Source organism: Penaeus vannamei, chromosome 10 (assembly GCF_042767895.1).
Source record: "Penaeus vannamei isolate JL-2024 chromosome 10, ASM4276789v1, whole genome shotgun sequence".
Taxonomy (NCBI): Eukaryota; Metazoa; Arthropoda; class Malacostraca; order Decapoda; family Penaeidae; genus Penaeus; species Penaeus vannamei.
The window spans coordinates 14,002,471-14,017,470 of NC_091558.1; the positions used below are offsets into that span (position 1 = coordinate 14,002,471).

General features: G+C 32.2%; 2 protein-coding genes across 3 annotated transcripts in view; one reads left to right on the forward strand and one right to left on the reverse strand.

Annotated features, from left to right (window-relative positions):
* The window catches only part of LOC113805159 (protein fantom), a 19,419-nt gene extending 7,329 nt beyond the window's left edge, over positions 1-12,090 (forward strand). The window contains exons 4-22 of the mRNA XM_070126374.1: positions 1-86; positions 918-1,151; positions 1,312-1,419; positions 1,858-2,107; positions 2,393-2,508; positions 2,746-2,877; positions 3,073-3,231; positions 3,354-3,440; positions 3,543-3,671; positions 3,906-4,332; positions 4,497-4,681; positions 4,911-5,036; positions 6,187-6,777; positions 7,015-7,159; positions 7,382-7,449; positions 8,020-8,169; positions 8,435-8,633; positions 9,997-10,138; positions 10,471-12,090. The exon at positions 1-86 is cut by the window's left edge and continues 71 nt beyond it. Coding sequence (XP_069982475.1) covers positions 1-86; positions 918-1,151; positions 1,312-1,419; positions 1,858-2,107; positions 2,393-2,508; positions 2,746-2,877; positions 3,073-3,231; positions 3,354-3,440; positions 3,543-3,671; positions 3,906-4,332; positions 4,497-4,681; positions 4,911-5,036; positions 6,187-6,777; positions 7,015-7,159; positions 7,382-7,449; positions 8,020-8,169; positions 8,435-8,633; positions 9,997-10,138; positions 10,471-10,636 — 3,500 coding nt within the window. The 3' untranslated portion in view covers positions 10,637-12,090. The remainder of the gene's footprint in view (positions 87-917; positions 1,152-1,311; positions 1,420-1,857; positions 2,108-2,392; positions 2,509-2,745; positions 2,878-3,072; positions 3,232-3,353; positions 3,441-3,542; positions 3,672-3,905; positions 4,333-4,496; positions 4,682-4,910; positions 5,037-6,186; positions 6,778-7,014; positions 7,160-7,381; positions 7,450-8,019; positions 8,170-8,434; positions 8,634-9,996; positions 10,139-10,470) is intronic.
* A 1,112-nt stretch (positions 12,091-13,202) lies between these two features.
* Positions 13,203-15,000, reverse strand: part of LOC113805158 (PCNA-associated factor) — a 2,670-nt gene continuing 872 nt past the window's right edge. For both annotated transcript variants that reach the window (XM_027356105.2, XM_027356106.2), the window contains exons 2-3: positions 13,993-14,138; positions 13,203-13,712 (exon numbers count right to left, since the gene is read on the reverse strand). In XM_027356105.2, the coding sequence (XP_027211906.1) occupies positions 13,499-13,712; positions 13,993-14,126 (348 nt within the window). In that variant the 5' untranslated portion in view covers positions 14,127-14,138 and the 3' untranslated portion in view covers positions 13,203-13,498. The remainder of the gene's footprint in view (positions 13,713-13,992; positions 14,139-15,000) is intronic.

Genomic DNA, 15,000 nt, shown 5'->3' on the forward strand with positions numbered 1-15,000 from the left:
ATGCACAAGACTTGGAACACCAAGAGATTATTGAAACTCAGCGTCAAACTTTACGTGAAGTACAAAGTAAAAATGAACAACTTGAGGTTGGTTAAGCAGTTATTTTGTCCACAAATAACTTCATGATACATCTGAAGATTATTTCATGTAGCTAAGCCATTGTTTGTTATGCTTTATTTTCAAAATGCCAGAAAAATTCCTGAGTTTATATCTTCGTGGCACTCATTAATTTGCTGTTTATACAAAGTAAGCATACACAGAAAACAACAGACTATTGAGGCACTATATCTGATTTTACTGTTGATATGATGATCGGGGCATAATGTTGTGAAAAGAAAGGGAAAGAAGAAGTATGCATTAAGTCAGGATGTTTTTTTTTTTTTTTTTTTTGTCCGTGATAGCAATTTCTAGAAATGACAGTAAATTTGATAGCAGTGGATAGATAAAGATAACAGATACAGGCATTATCATATTATCAAACTATTTACAGTTACCTTTTATGAAACCTTTCTTTAAGTATGGCAAAATTCTTAGAAGAAGAAAAAAAAAACATACACCATCACCATACTGATTATAAGACTAATAATTGCTTTGAAACAGTTTTATCCTTATGCATAGGTCTGTTTAAAGAAATTAGATATGAAGATCTTATGAATTATTTGATTATTTTACTATACTGGGCATCACACACAATTATATCTATTACCTTAAATAATGAAGTCTTGTTCATGATAGTAATAGCTTTAGATTAGTGATCCTTACTGTCACTCAGTGTTGTTTTTAGCTTTGATTATTCTTCTGTTCATTGTAAAACTGTCATATTTTACCAAGTTAGGCACATTGATACTATATATTAACAAAAAAGACAGAGAATGAATTACTTTTTTGCCATAAAAATGGCAAAAATGCTATTGCAGAAGAAACTGAAACTAGCGAATATTCAGCTAAGTGTGGCTAAAAAGAATAAGCCTATGCTGTTTCGGAATGTTGGGCCACGTGTGGATAGTGGACTCAAGCAGCCAAGGACACCTGCAAGTCCTCTAAGGAGTCAGAGAAGACCACTCTCCCGACCTGGATCTGCATCACTGCTCACCTCCTCAGAAAGTACCTCAAGAGCACCTTCACCACAGTCCAAAGAAAAAGCAGATGAAGTCAGTGTTGCCTTTTATTAATGACTATTATTCTGTTTCTTATACAGTATTGTAAAGTTGATATATATTTTATAAACGCTTTTGAATTTATTTATTTTTTCTTATTGTTGTTATGATTATTATCTTTTTTAAAGTTCTGTGTAACTCTTCTTATGCATAGGTGTTACCAGAAAAGGTGCGCTCAATACTAGAAGAAGCGCGGGAGAAAATCTTGGAACTGGAAAGTGAACGTGATGAATTGCAGGAGCACCTGAGTGAGGCACAACAGGTGAGAATTTGTTTGGTTGATCTGATAGAGAGTTCCCATACTATTTGTTATTGACAGTATTGTTATGCTGCATAATGTTTGGGTAATATGTGATGTACATCATCTCTGAGGCAACCTAGACAACATATAAATATACACACACACACACACGCGCACACACACACACACACACACACACACACACACACACACACACACACACACACACACACACACACACACACACACACACACACACACACACACACACACACACACACACACACACACACTCACTCACTCACACACATGTTGATATGTATATATACATATAAATACATTCTTTACACAGATATACAGTTCCTGATTATGACTGAAACTTGCTTTTATAGAGCTGAAGTAAATGGACACATGTACATAACCAAAATGTAAAGATTAAACCTGTGTGTATATATGCAGGCTGCAGAAGACACTGAATATGAACTGCAGCAGAAGATATTGCATTTGGAGGAGGAGTTGTCGAGTCTCCGTGATGAGCTACGTGATCGGGGAGTGCGGGAAGAGAGGGATTCTGTAGCTGTGGTTCGTGCACAGCGGGAAGCACGAACTATGGCTGCACGTACTACAGCACTAGAGGAACAGCTCTCAATTACTGAAGAGAAGGTTATTGCAGGGAAATCCAGAATTGAGTCTCTCCAGAGTGAATTAGGTGTGTTTTCAGTGAAATAAGCATGATGTCTTATGAGTGGTTGCACGTAATTGTGCATGGACTGATTTTATTTTTCTTGATAACATATTTTTAATGAATATTATAATACTCACAGTGGAATTTATATATATGTATGTATATATGTATATATGTTGCTAAATAGTGTAGTTCATCTGATGTGACTAAGTTCTTTGAATAGCTAAAGTTATTCAAGTATGATATACTTTACCTTTCATTTTATTCTAAACGCTTGTAACCTTGACTCGTCATTTATCTCCTGAACAGAGAGAATGACAAGCAAACTTTTAGCAGCAGAAAATAATTTGCGAGAACAACAACAAGAACATCAGAGAACAACCGGACAGTTACAACAAACTAATGAGAAGTGTGACATATTGAAGGTAGGAATATCGTTATTTCTGGCCTTTTATCTCTATTCCTCTAAAAAGCTCATTATCTTTAAGGAAGCAATACGATTGTATTTTCTTTGTTTAGGTAATTGTTTGAAAGGATGAATGATTATTAAAGTATAAAGTGAGAATCCGTAATTTATGATCTTTAGAATGTTAAAGACTTTTTGAGTATTACTATTTTTGGGAATGGTAAATAGCCATGACATTATCATTTTTTTATTTTAGCGAGAAAATGAACAACTGCAAAAAGAAAATGACAGACTGTCAAAGCTCAGCTTATCAGTAGAGCAGCGTGGCTATCCAGCGGAGATACAGACTTTGAAATCACATGTTGAACATCTAGAGGCTGCATTACAGGTTTGCATTGTTGGCATAATTTATGATATTTTAATTTCAGTAATTACAATCTGTGAGGATTACAACAAAATCCTTTATAAGGTTTGATGAAAATTTCCAGTAATCCTGATTACTTTTCTTGCCAATACTTTCTTGTTGATATTTTGTTTTACTTTAAAATGTTGCTTTAACTACAGATATATGTTTGTGATACAGACTGATCTCAGTGAAAGAGGGAATCTCTTAGAACATATGACCCATGACAAGGAAGAACTTGCTAAGGCAGAAGTCGAGCTAAAAGAACTTCAGACGCAAAACTTGGTGCTGAAGGAAGAGCTGGAAAAGGCGTCGCAAAAGCTTAGCATATATTCCAAGGTAAAGAGTGAGAACAAGGTGAAGAGTGAGATCATTTTAGATAGCTTAGTAAAAGCTGAAGCTAATATATTTTAGGGAGTGATGGCTCATTTGATAAAGATAATATGTAATCCATTTTGCAGGCAGGATTGCTGAACATGACCCCAGAAGAGCTTTCAGCAGCCTCCAGGAGAGAAAAAGAAGAAAATGCTAATAAAATATCAGCAAAGGTTAGTGTCAAATTAGATCATTGTAGGTTAATTGTAGGTTCCAGATACGGTGATATTTCTTTATATATTTAATATTTTACTAAGGACTTCTCTCATTTATAGGAATTTGGAGATCTGAAGCAAGCACACAGTGAGCTGCAGTTGTTGTATCGAGAAAGAACGCTGGAATTAGAAAAAACTGCAGATGCTCTTGCTTTGCATGGTGATACATACAAGAAGTTACATAAACAAGTATGTTATTTTTCCCTCAAAAGGAGTTTTGAAGATGAACAAAAGTAATACATTGTTTCTTCATAGAATTATTTCTTATGAAGTTCCACTTTTTTAAGGTTTTACGGGTTACGAAGTGATACTTCTTTAGCATTATATATACAAATTCATGCAATATAATGTTGTAGATTATGCCTTTTACTGTTTAAAACTGGATTTGTATCAGCAAAACTCATTTTTCCTTCATTTCTCTAGATGGACCATATGGCTCAAGAAGCACAAGACAAAGAAAAACAATATTCAGTCTCTGTCAAGACGCTGACAGACACAATAAGAAGAAGAGATGAGCGAATTGAGAAGCTAGAACAGCAGATGTTGACCCTCACTGACAAGAACATTAAAGAGAAGGTCGAGGAAGTTGGTTGTGACCTTTCCCAGTCATTGAAGCTTGGAAAACATGATAATTTATTAGAGTTCCACATTGAATGCATGGTGTTCGAGACTCCTGCCTTCAGTCATCAAAAGACTTTTGTGTCCTGGACTGTCCCCTTTTCTCTTGAGGATCCATTACAACACACTAATGTTGGTATTGGCACACTTGCAAAATATAATCATTCCTCGCTTTACAAGATACACATGAATTACAGAAATCTTGACTCCTTGAAAAATGAGATAGTTACAGGTAAGGAATGCCATGAAACTGAAGTTGAGAGAAATAACTGATAATTTGAATTATGTTATACTTTATTTCTTGAATGAAAAATACTATACTTAATTGTCTGACTATCAGTTTAAGGAAAGTGGAGCCACAAATATTACAGCTAGTCTTACTTTTGTTTCCCTCAGTTAGTGTGTACATTCTCTTAGACTCGGGTCATCCTGCTAAGGTAGGAGAGTGCCAAATAACGTTTTGTGAAGTATTGGATCACCCTCGAAACACACTGCATGGCACTGTTCCTGTGCTATTAGCCCATGATGATGCAGATGAAGCTCAGCATCTGCCTTCAGGGCTAGATATTCAGGCAGGACAGGTAAGATTTGTTTTGGTACTGGCCTGTGAAATACAGATTATTTGCAATTGGTTAAGTTCATATGTTTGAGAAGTATTATAGAATTGAGATATTCATCATCTTTTGAATTTAGCAGGTCTGTTGGCATTAATATAATATGGAAGTTGATTAAAGCTAAAAACAATAGATTTAATTTTTAGATCAGTTCATAAGGAATACAAGTAATGTGATATCATATTTTCTCCCAAAGGTGATTGGAACACTGAAATACTGGTTCCGGTTGCAGCGACCATCAGAAGAAACTATTGCTCAGTATTTGCGAAGTGTTGGTGTTTGTGTGGGTGCTCCCCAAAGGAATGATCAGGTTCCAAAATTGGTATGTTTACTAATATATATATATATATATATATATATATATATATATATATATATATATATATATATATATATATATATATATATTTTTTTTTTCTTATTTTTTCTAGTTCATGTTTATGCAAAATTTTGCATTATTGAGCTCATATCCAGATATACAGTGATCATATAATATAGCAGTGTTATTTGTTCTTTTATACAATAATATTCAAGATAAGCAAGTTGTCATAATTGCTCAGATTTCTATTTAAGGTATTCCTGACAAAATAAGCCAGGTAGTGGTTCATGGTCTCCTGAATGCAGTAACCCTTTTTCCAAAATATTAATTTTATAGTTTTTAGAGAGGTGCTTATTAAAAAGCCTTAGCTAATTCATGACACCGGCTGTTCTCAGCCCTATATGTAATTTTGTGACATATATCTTAGTGCAATATAATTCAAGAACATGGTAGATTATACAGACCTTGTTTGACTTATGTTTTTTGATAAGGAATGTGGAGCTGGTCATGGAAACCTTTGTTTATTTGATTCACTCTCTCTGATGTTGTTTGGATGTTTGTCTGCTTTTGTGCCTTCGTCATTTCTCCCATTTTTTACAGATGAATTTGATGATGCAAATACAGCAACATTGGCCTAAGACTTACATAGTTGAATAGTAAAACTTAAATTCTTATGTTAGGTTTCTTCTTCATGATTATATTTTGCTGCCTTTTTGGATTAGTGAGAAGAGGGAGAAATAATACCTCTAGTGTACAGGCTGTTAATATGTTCATGTCTCAGTCCAGAACTTATTACATGTTTACTCCAATTCTCACTTGATTTTACTCTATAGACCTAATTTTTATTTTTTGTTCTAATCTTACTTAAAAACATTGGAAATTCATTTAAATCTACGAAAAAAAACTTATTCCAATACAAGACACTTCTTGATAGAATTCTCAAAACTATATATATATAAATATGTATATATATATATAAATAGATAGATAGATAGATAGATAGATAGGTAGATGGATAGATAGATAAATAGATAGATATTTGTTTGGGATAGAAGCTTTGCAGTTAATAGAGAGTTTGGGTTAAGGAAAAGTGGTTTAAAGAGAGTTAGTTGTTTATATTTTTATATTAACCTGTACATGAAATATATTACAGGATTCTAAAATCATACAATCAAAAAATCCAATCAAGAGAAAAGCAAGTCTTCAGGTGGAAGAAGAAAATTCAGGCAAGCATCACCAAAAACCTGGTGTGCATAAAGAACCTGATGAAGAAGAAATAACTAGAACAAAGCATCCCATTCCTGCACCAAGAGCACAATCTCGCATGAGTAATTTGCACAAAACCCAAGACACTTCATCAAAAGCGGATATCTCCAGTGAATCTCAGGAAGAAATAGGCCAGTCTCCTCACCATACAGAAGACCACAAGCAGGAAAGCAGAGTATCTTTCCGGACTCGATCAGAGTCTTGTAGTTCAACAGGTACTTATAACATTGGGAGTCCAGTCCATGTCCATGAAGTTAGTCAAAAGAGCAGCAGTGATGACAGTGGCGGTACTAAGAATGCAGCAAGTGAGCAGGTTGCACCCCATGCAGACTCCTCTTCAAAGGTCAATGAATCAAGTGGAACAGCACACGTTAAAAAGCAAATTGTGCGACCTAAGACAGCAATCAGACGTGGACAAGGTTCATCTCAGATTGATAAGGGTGTTATAAGAAAAAGCCCAGTACAAGTCCGGGAAAAGGTTAGTTCTCAGTAGTCCTTACTTTACTTGATGGTAAATTTGAGTGAATAATGAATTTTGTAATATTCTTATCAAAAGTTATTGCAGCTTCTAATGATTTCCCCCAAATCTGCTATGCCACTCATTTGACAAGTAAGCAAAATTGAGGCTAAATGTTTTTAAGCATAGTAATTGTTTTCATACATACCCCCACACACAGATTATCACACCAGAATGAACAAATAATTTTACTCTCAGACTCCTCAGCAAGGACTGGGCCAGAAGCCTGAATGTTTATCTCAGGAAGAAAATGACAGTGATACCATGTTTGAAGAATCTGAAGAATCATCAGAGTCTGATACTGAAGATCCAGAGTCTCATCTGTGGAATGGAAGGCAGAGGGGTGTGTATTTTCCAAACCTTCCTTTGGTTTGGCTGTGTTCATTGTCCTTTATCCGAGCTGCTGGGCTGGACCTTATATGGTTTTTAGATTGAAGGAAAAAAAAAATGCTTAATTGTCCCATGAACTGCATAGAAAACAGATTTAATTCATAATCAGCATTGTTGCTTGTAAAACTGCTCACATCATTTGGAATTACAGTGTCTCATTTTTTTCTATTTTTAGGACCACCTGATGAGGATGAAGATGATGAACACACCAGCTCTGAAATTTATGGTACAACTTCCAACAAGGTATTATGAGTCTTCTTCACTATTCTTGAGATCTGGAGATATATGAAATTTATAGAAAGCCAGTCTCATCAAGCAGATTGAGATAAAATTTATTGACTATTATTACTACTTTTAGCTTTTTAGCTTTATATTATTGGTTTTTCTCCATATATATTGTTAATTACTTTATGAATAACTATTTTTATCTATGTGATATGTAGCAATATAGGATATGATTGATACATGTTTTACACATGTAAACATAGTATAGTATGTGTGTGTGTTTTGCTTTATTTTAATAATTTCTCTGATTTGTTACAACAGAACTATATTTCAATTTGAACTTTACATCTCCTATATCAGGTATTTTATAAGATTTTGGCATTACCCATATTTTGTTATAAATTACACGGTATATTGAGTATCGCACATTATATAGATGTGTGATATACATCTATTGCCCTAATACTATGTAAATTGAACATTTAATTGCACTGATCCCGTATTTAAAAATATGCTGTATGTGTTCTTATTTGGAATCATTTTTGCTTATTTCTTTACCATATTTTTAACAAAATGAAATATTCACAGAGAATATCAAACAGAAGAGTACAGGAGCTGCAGTCAAGGAGCAAAAGTAGCTCCAGTAGTCAAGGAACAGAAGAGCAGTCCTCTCCAACACACTCCAATATTACAAGTGATTCTGAAGGAGTTGTGGCTGTGCTTCCTAAAGCTAAGAAGGTTATACATTGACTTGTTATAGTTGCAAGAGAGGACTGAATGTGTTGGGTTATGGAAACTTTTTTATATGTTTTGCCTCTTGTTTACTGTTTCTAATTATTCAGTAAATTTAGAAGCAACTTCCATGAGGAATTATAGTTTAGTATCTTAATGAACAGAATGATGAATGCACCATGTCTTTTTATTGTGTATACATATATTTATAGAGAGGAAAATTATGTGAGCACTGAAACTATCCATATTTATTCTATACTTTTTCTTACAGACCAAGCAATCAAAAGTTTATGTTGAAGTATGCAGTCTGACTCTTCACAGCGATTCAAGTATATCACAGGATCCAACAGTTGAACTCCTCTTTGTTGACTATCACAGTTTCCTTGGCCTTCCGCCAGACCAGCTCGAGACTCCTCACTCCCTCCCTAAGCCTCCTCCAGGATGTGTGATCAACTTTAATTTTGGGCAAGGTAATTACTATTCCATATACATTTCCCATATTTTCTTGCTCTTTTTTTCTGTTTTCTTATGTATTGGAAGCTTTTGGGTTGATTTTTGTAATGAGGAAGAGCCAGATTATGAAGATATGCATAAGAAGGAAACATGATGCAAGAGAAATACAGGTATATGTCAGGAATATCTGTGAATATCAGAGATTGATAATGATAGTGCCTGCAGAAAAACATTTAAGGACATGTAATGTAAAAAAAAAGATTTAAAGTAGATATTAACAAGTGGTTTCAAATGAGAATATGCCAACAGTTTCCAGGTGTGGACTCAATGGAAAGGTGTAAATTGTTAAAATCCTATTAAACTATACTACTTGTTAAAGAAAAATACTATTGATTCTACTCTTGAAACAGCATTCAGTGTTCATATATAAAATATATATATATATATATATATATATATATATATATATATATATATATATATATATATATATATATATGTATATACATATGTATATATATACATATGTATGTATATGTATATATATATATATACATATATACATTTATACATATATACATATATATATATAAATATATATATATACACATATATATATATATATATATATATATATATATATATATATATATATATATATATATATATATATATATATATATATATATATATATATATATATATATATAAATATATATATATATATATAAATATAAATATATATAAATAATAAGATATATATATATGTATCTATATATGTATATATATATGTATATATATATATATATATATATATATATATATATATATATATATATATATATACATATATATACATATATATATATATATATATATATATATATATATATATATATATATATATATATATATATATATATATATATATATATATATATATATATATATATATATATATATATATATATATATATATATATATATATATATATATATATATATATATGTATATATATAAAATTGAGCGCTGTCAATTTAATTAATAAATAAACCTTGTATTCCAGTATATTGGACTGTGTGATTTGACATTCTTATATTATCTATCTTTTGCAAAATAAACAAAAGGTAATTGTTAAGTATTGCAGGCATCTTGTAAACATTAAAGATTTTTTTCTTTTTGGTTAAATCATGACAATCCCCGCTAAGTTTGTAATAATTCAGTTTATACTTCATAATGCATGCCTTAGAATCTATTATCTGGTATATACCATACATATAATGTAAATGAATATAATTTTCTTAGAATAATAAGAGTAATAGTGATTTTATTTTGTTTGCACATACAAAAAAAGTAATGCTGCATCATTTTGTTCTCAGAATTTAGTATTGATGAGAAAATGTATCCATCTCGACTGAAATCTCTGATTGACTTAATGAAGAACCGGGGTATCATCAAATTTACTGTGACTTCAGAGCCACCTGAACACCTTCAGGATACTCATGACTGCCAAGATTTGGGGTGAGTAAAACTATTGTTTTTTTTCTCTTCTTCTTTTTCAGTTTTATAGATATTAAAGAAAATTATAGTATATTAGGCAGACTTCATCATAAGAATTGAGCGTCTTTATCAAAGTCTTTGTATTCAGACAAAATTAGTCCAGATATGGATTTCTAAGATATAGTTATGAATTGCATCGTTTATGTGCTTTGTAACAGGCTCATGTTTTTTTGTTGTTTTTTTTCTGATAAGACTATAGTCATTTAGATTTCCCCACTTTCAGACTAAAGTCACTTATTTTCCTACTTTTATCCACTTATTGATTCCCATGTTATTTCTTGGGTATATTTCAGATATGCATATGTGAATCTCCATGATTTGCTGAAAAGAGGACAAGACCTCCATGAATCTCCTTTAACAGTGAAAAGTGTAGAAGATGGTAGTCAGCTGGGTACACTGTGTATCACCTTAGTAGTAGTTGATGTCCTTCGGAATTTAAAAAAGAATGGCTTAATTTAAATTGGTTTCCTATGTATCTCTAAAACTGAGATGTCAAAAATAGATGAAAGACATGAATTAAGCCTACTTTTGATTCAAATCTGGTCAGTCAGATGAAGATGTCACTGAATATGGCTATATATTGAAATGTATAGAGTAATATTGTGAACATACTTCATTTTCATCATATAACAAAGAATTGTAGATGTAATTGCAAAAGCTTTTGCATAATTACATTGATTTAATTATCATTTATTTGTCACAGGTGAGTGACAAATTAAAATGGTAGTGATAAGTGCTTCCCACAAAATGAAAGTTCGCAGATGTGTTCTAGGTCTTCGTATACTTGGCATTTTATATACATTTTCTTTGCTACGGTAAATAGTCATCTCAGATTGTTCTTTATTTTAACTTATACCAATTATACACAAGAGACGGGGGCAAGAGGGTTTAAAATTGAATCGCTTCATATCAGTAATAGTGAATATATATATGGACTTTTCAGGTACATCTTCCTTTTTTATGTAAACTAAGGTCATACACATTTGACCAATATCATAAGGTATTTTGCCTAAAAAAGAAAGCTTAATTGGTTCACAGAAATAGTGGAAAAGGTGTTAGATAACTTTTCTTTCTTTTTTTCCTTATGAAAACAGAGAAACTTTACCAACATAATTTGTAAAAACAAAAACAAAAACATAATATAAGGAACCATGTGAATGATGAATGAGTTTGAGTATCAGTATTTAAGCTAAGGCATTTCTGCTGCTCTTTCATAGAGAATTTTGATATAAGATTTTATACAGTTTTGTATATATATCTATATATATCTGTCTATATCTATCAATCCATTTATCTACTTATTTATTTCTCTCTCTTCCTATATTTATATATATACACATATATATGGGCATGGGTTTTCAGATTCGGTTTAAATTTAAGTGTTATTACCAATCATGTATTCTAAAATTCTCGTATTTTTGTGCCTGTCATTATTTTGCTTCATTTATGTAATTAGGGTCTTTATATTGTCACCTTCCTGTGGAGCATCAAGTTTTACCTTGCCAGTGATGCTCCTGCATCACAATGCAGTCATTCTCAGGGAGGAACAAAGCAACTGCACTTATTTTTCACTAACTCTGTTACTTTATAATGGAGGATAACTCATGAACAGTGGCATTTTGCTACATTTCTCCTATGAAACACACACCTGTATAACACACTGCAATGCTTTCTAAGTAAGACACTTATCTCTGGTTCACTGGCTGGGAAGCATATGAGAAAGTTATTAAATCTTTTTCTGAGAAAATGCAAAAAGTTATAATTAACTAACAAGACCTTTTAATTTCAGAGAACCAGAAAAAAGTTTGTGGCTTAAATCAGATTTTGCATTTTCCGAGTTTCATATAGCACTGTGATATTGTTGAATAACACTGTATATACTTTTATTAAAAAAAAAAAAAAAAAAAAAAAAATTGTATTTTTGTGCCCACCATTCAGACAGTATAAAAGATATACAAATAATTATTTGCAGACAAGCCCAAAATAAACAAGCAAAACACACACAAATTAATCTACCTTTTGACCTTTTGATCACTAATGGTATGAAATCCAACAATGGCCGAGGTGGACAGTCATAGAAAGCACCATATCAGGGCATACTCTCCACCATTAGGTCTTCAGTAGCAATATCATTTGTTTAATGTCTCTATTATAAACAGGCACCTGAAGTGAAGGGAAACCTTCACTTCACTTTTAAAAACTTTTGCTTGTAAAATACAGCTACTTGTTATTTCATACCTAATGTTGTGCCTGAAATACTTATCCAGCTGGGTGCAAATGGGGGAAACTGCCAATTTTTAAGACAAGGTAATGGGTTAAGAAACTGGTTTTCCTTGCATAGTCAGTTATGTTTAAGAATAATTGTGAATGTTAATGTCATTTAATGCCATTGTATGGTGTTGGATAAGTATAGATAAAGTTGTGGCTGGTGGGTGCATTCTTGGCATTGAGGTTCTCAATGAAACTGTTGAGTAATTGCATTCCTCTTAAGTTATGAGTTTTGAGGCTTAAACAATTTTTTTTTAATACAGATCTTAAATTATGTAATTAAACTTAGAAATTCTGCAGCATCTCGGAAAAAAGTTTTACCAACTAAAAATTTTTCACTACTGTAAAAATAAAATATGGTATCATGCTTATTATACTTTTTTTTGTCTAGTACCATGAACTGACATGTCTTTGATTACAATATTTTAAGCTGCATTATGCATCATGTAAATGATGGCATTAAAACATTGGTGTGTGCTACACTGCCTGGGCTATTATTCAGCTCATAGCTGGGCTCCTCAAGTGTTATCCCACCAGGAAGTGGTCACATAAAATTAGACATCATACAGCTCTATTTTTTGTCAGCACAAATTGATTAAATATATACTTTTTGCTTCAAAAAGGCTGCCAATCTAAGTATATGCAACTTTCAAATTCTGGAATACACTTCCTGAAAGTAGAGGTAAGAAGATTGGTAAAAATGCACTAACTACAAAATTGTTTCAAAATCTTTATGGTTACTAAAAGACAGTTTAAAGTATAAATTTTTATTTATAAAACTTTACAACCTTAAAACAAAATACATGACTCTTATAAAAATAACCTGTTTTACAAAATGACACTGATTCTATATTTTTATCAACAACTGAGATTATGCTCATGTTACTATCATATAGACTAACTTTGCCTTTTCTAAGGACAATTATCAGTCTCATTAATATCTTCCTTAAAAACTAAAAACATTTGCATATTTATTCATGATAAATGTTCAAGTAATTTATTGCACACAGCATAGCAGCTACGTGAAATTAACATGAACATTTCCTTTTGAACTTATTCATCATCCTCATCTGATATCATTCCATTCTTGCTTAAATTTGATGAACCTTCCCCTGTCTCAACTTCTGGCTTGGTTTCCTTTTTGTCTGAGGAACTGCTGCTGCTGCCTTCTCCTTCCTGGGGTTTGGGAATACATTTGAAAAAGCTCCCAATTCCCTTCTGCCATTCTGGTGTGGGCTGCGGGTTGTAACTGTTGCCTCCAGAGTATCTGCAAATTGGGTAACAGCCAGAGAGGTAATTAGTAATTAATGGAACTTTGGAATTTTAAAGTTATTACCTTAAATAGTGTGGGACTGTATACTATAAGCTCTAGTACATTTAGTTCATTTCTGACATGGCACCAGGAGCATGCATTGGAATCACTGGTGACTATGCACTTCTAGAGCCATAAACAAACAACTACAATAAACAGCATATGGTGTTAATGGATTATAAATTAGAAAGAAAAGTAAAGCAAAACAATAAAAAAGGAGGAAGCCAAAGCTTACTTCTCTTTGCCGCTCACTCTTCCAGGTGATGAGAAAGAACTGCCTGCTCCTCCACTGGGGGCACTCAACACCTTTCTTGGTGCTTTGGCTGCAGACACCTTGGTTGGTCCAGCATCAGCTCGAGTCCTCACCATTTTGATCTAATTCTGAAGTGAGAAATGAGGATTTTATATATTTATTTCATATGTCAGCAGTATGAAAGATTTTGTAATTGACTGCATGATATTTATCTGCTGCACCAACACCACAATCACAAATAACTAATCAAAATATTTTGTCCATTTGTCATTCATTATAACCACAAGGTAAAAAGATATGAAAAGACAGTGATGATATCAATGCAAAATAATCATTAGTAGTTTATATCTTAAAAATTAATTATATTTCTAGTATTATATGCTTTAGATCTTTTTCCTAGGGTGAGTGACTACCACCCTCACATGTTCAGAAAATTAAACATTTGCTTTTATGGTGAACAGGACCCTGCACAGAAAAGAAAGGACCCAAAATGAGACTAAAAATATATATTGGCAGAATAGAAAATTATATATTATCAGATGTTACTAGTCACAACAGTTGCATTTTGTGTTAGTAGGGGATAGCAACAAAAATATATGATCTAATAAGCTTCTTAGTTTTTTAGCTATGGCTTCTATGTAAATTTATTGATTTCACTAATTCTTGTGGGAAATGTGTAAAAAATAATACAATATGACATTTGCTTAATATTATACTTACCAAACATTTCAATGAAATTTTCTTTGTTATTGTAATTTGCAAAATACAGAATATACAGGGTTAGGCCTCTCATTTTAATTTTTTCACAAATAAAAAAAAAAGATAAATTTTCACAATTACTTCACATAACTCATCGCAACAATTTTGTTATCAATGAATTCCTTTCACCCTCTAGTACAAATATGTAGTAATTATGCCACAGAACCCAGCATCTTCTTGGTCCCGATAGCAGGGGAGGGCATGAAAGGTACCAGGGAAATTGTGGGTAAA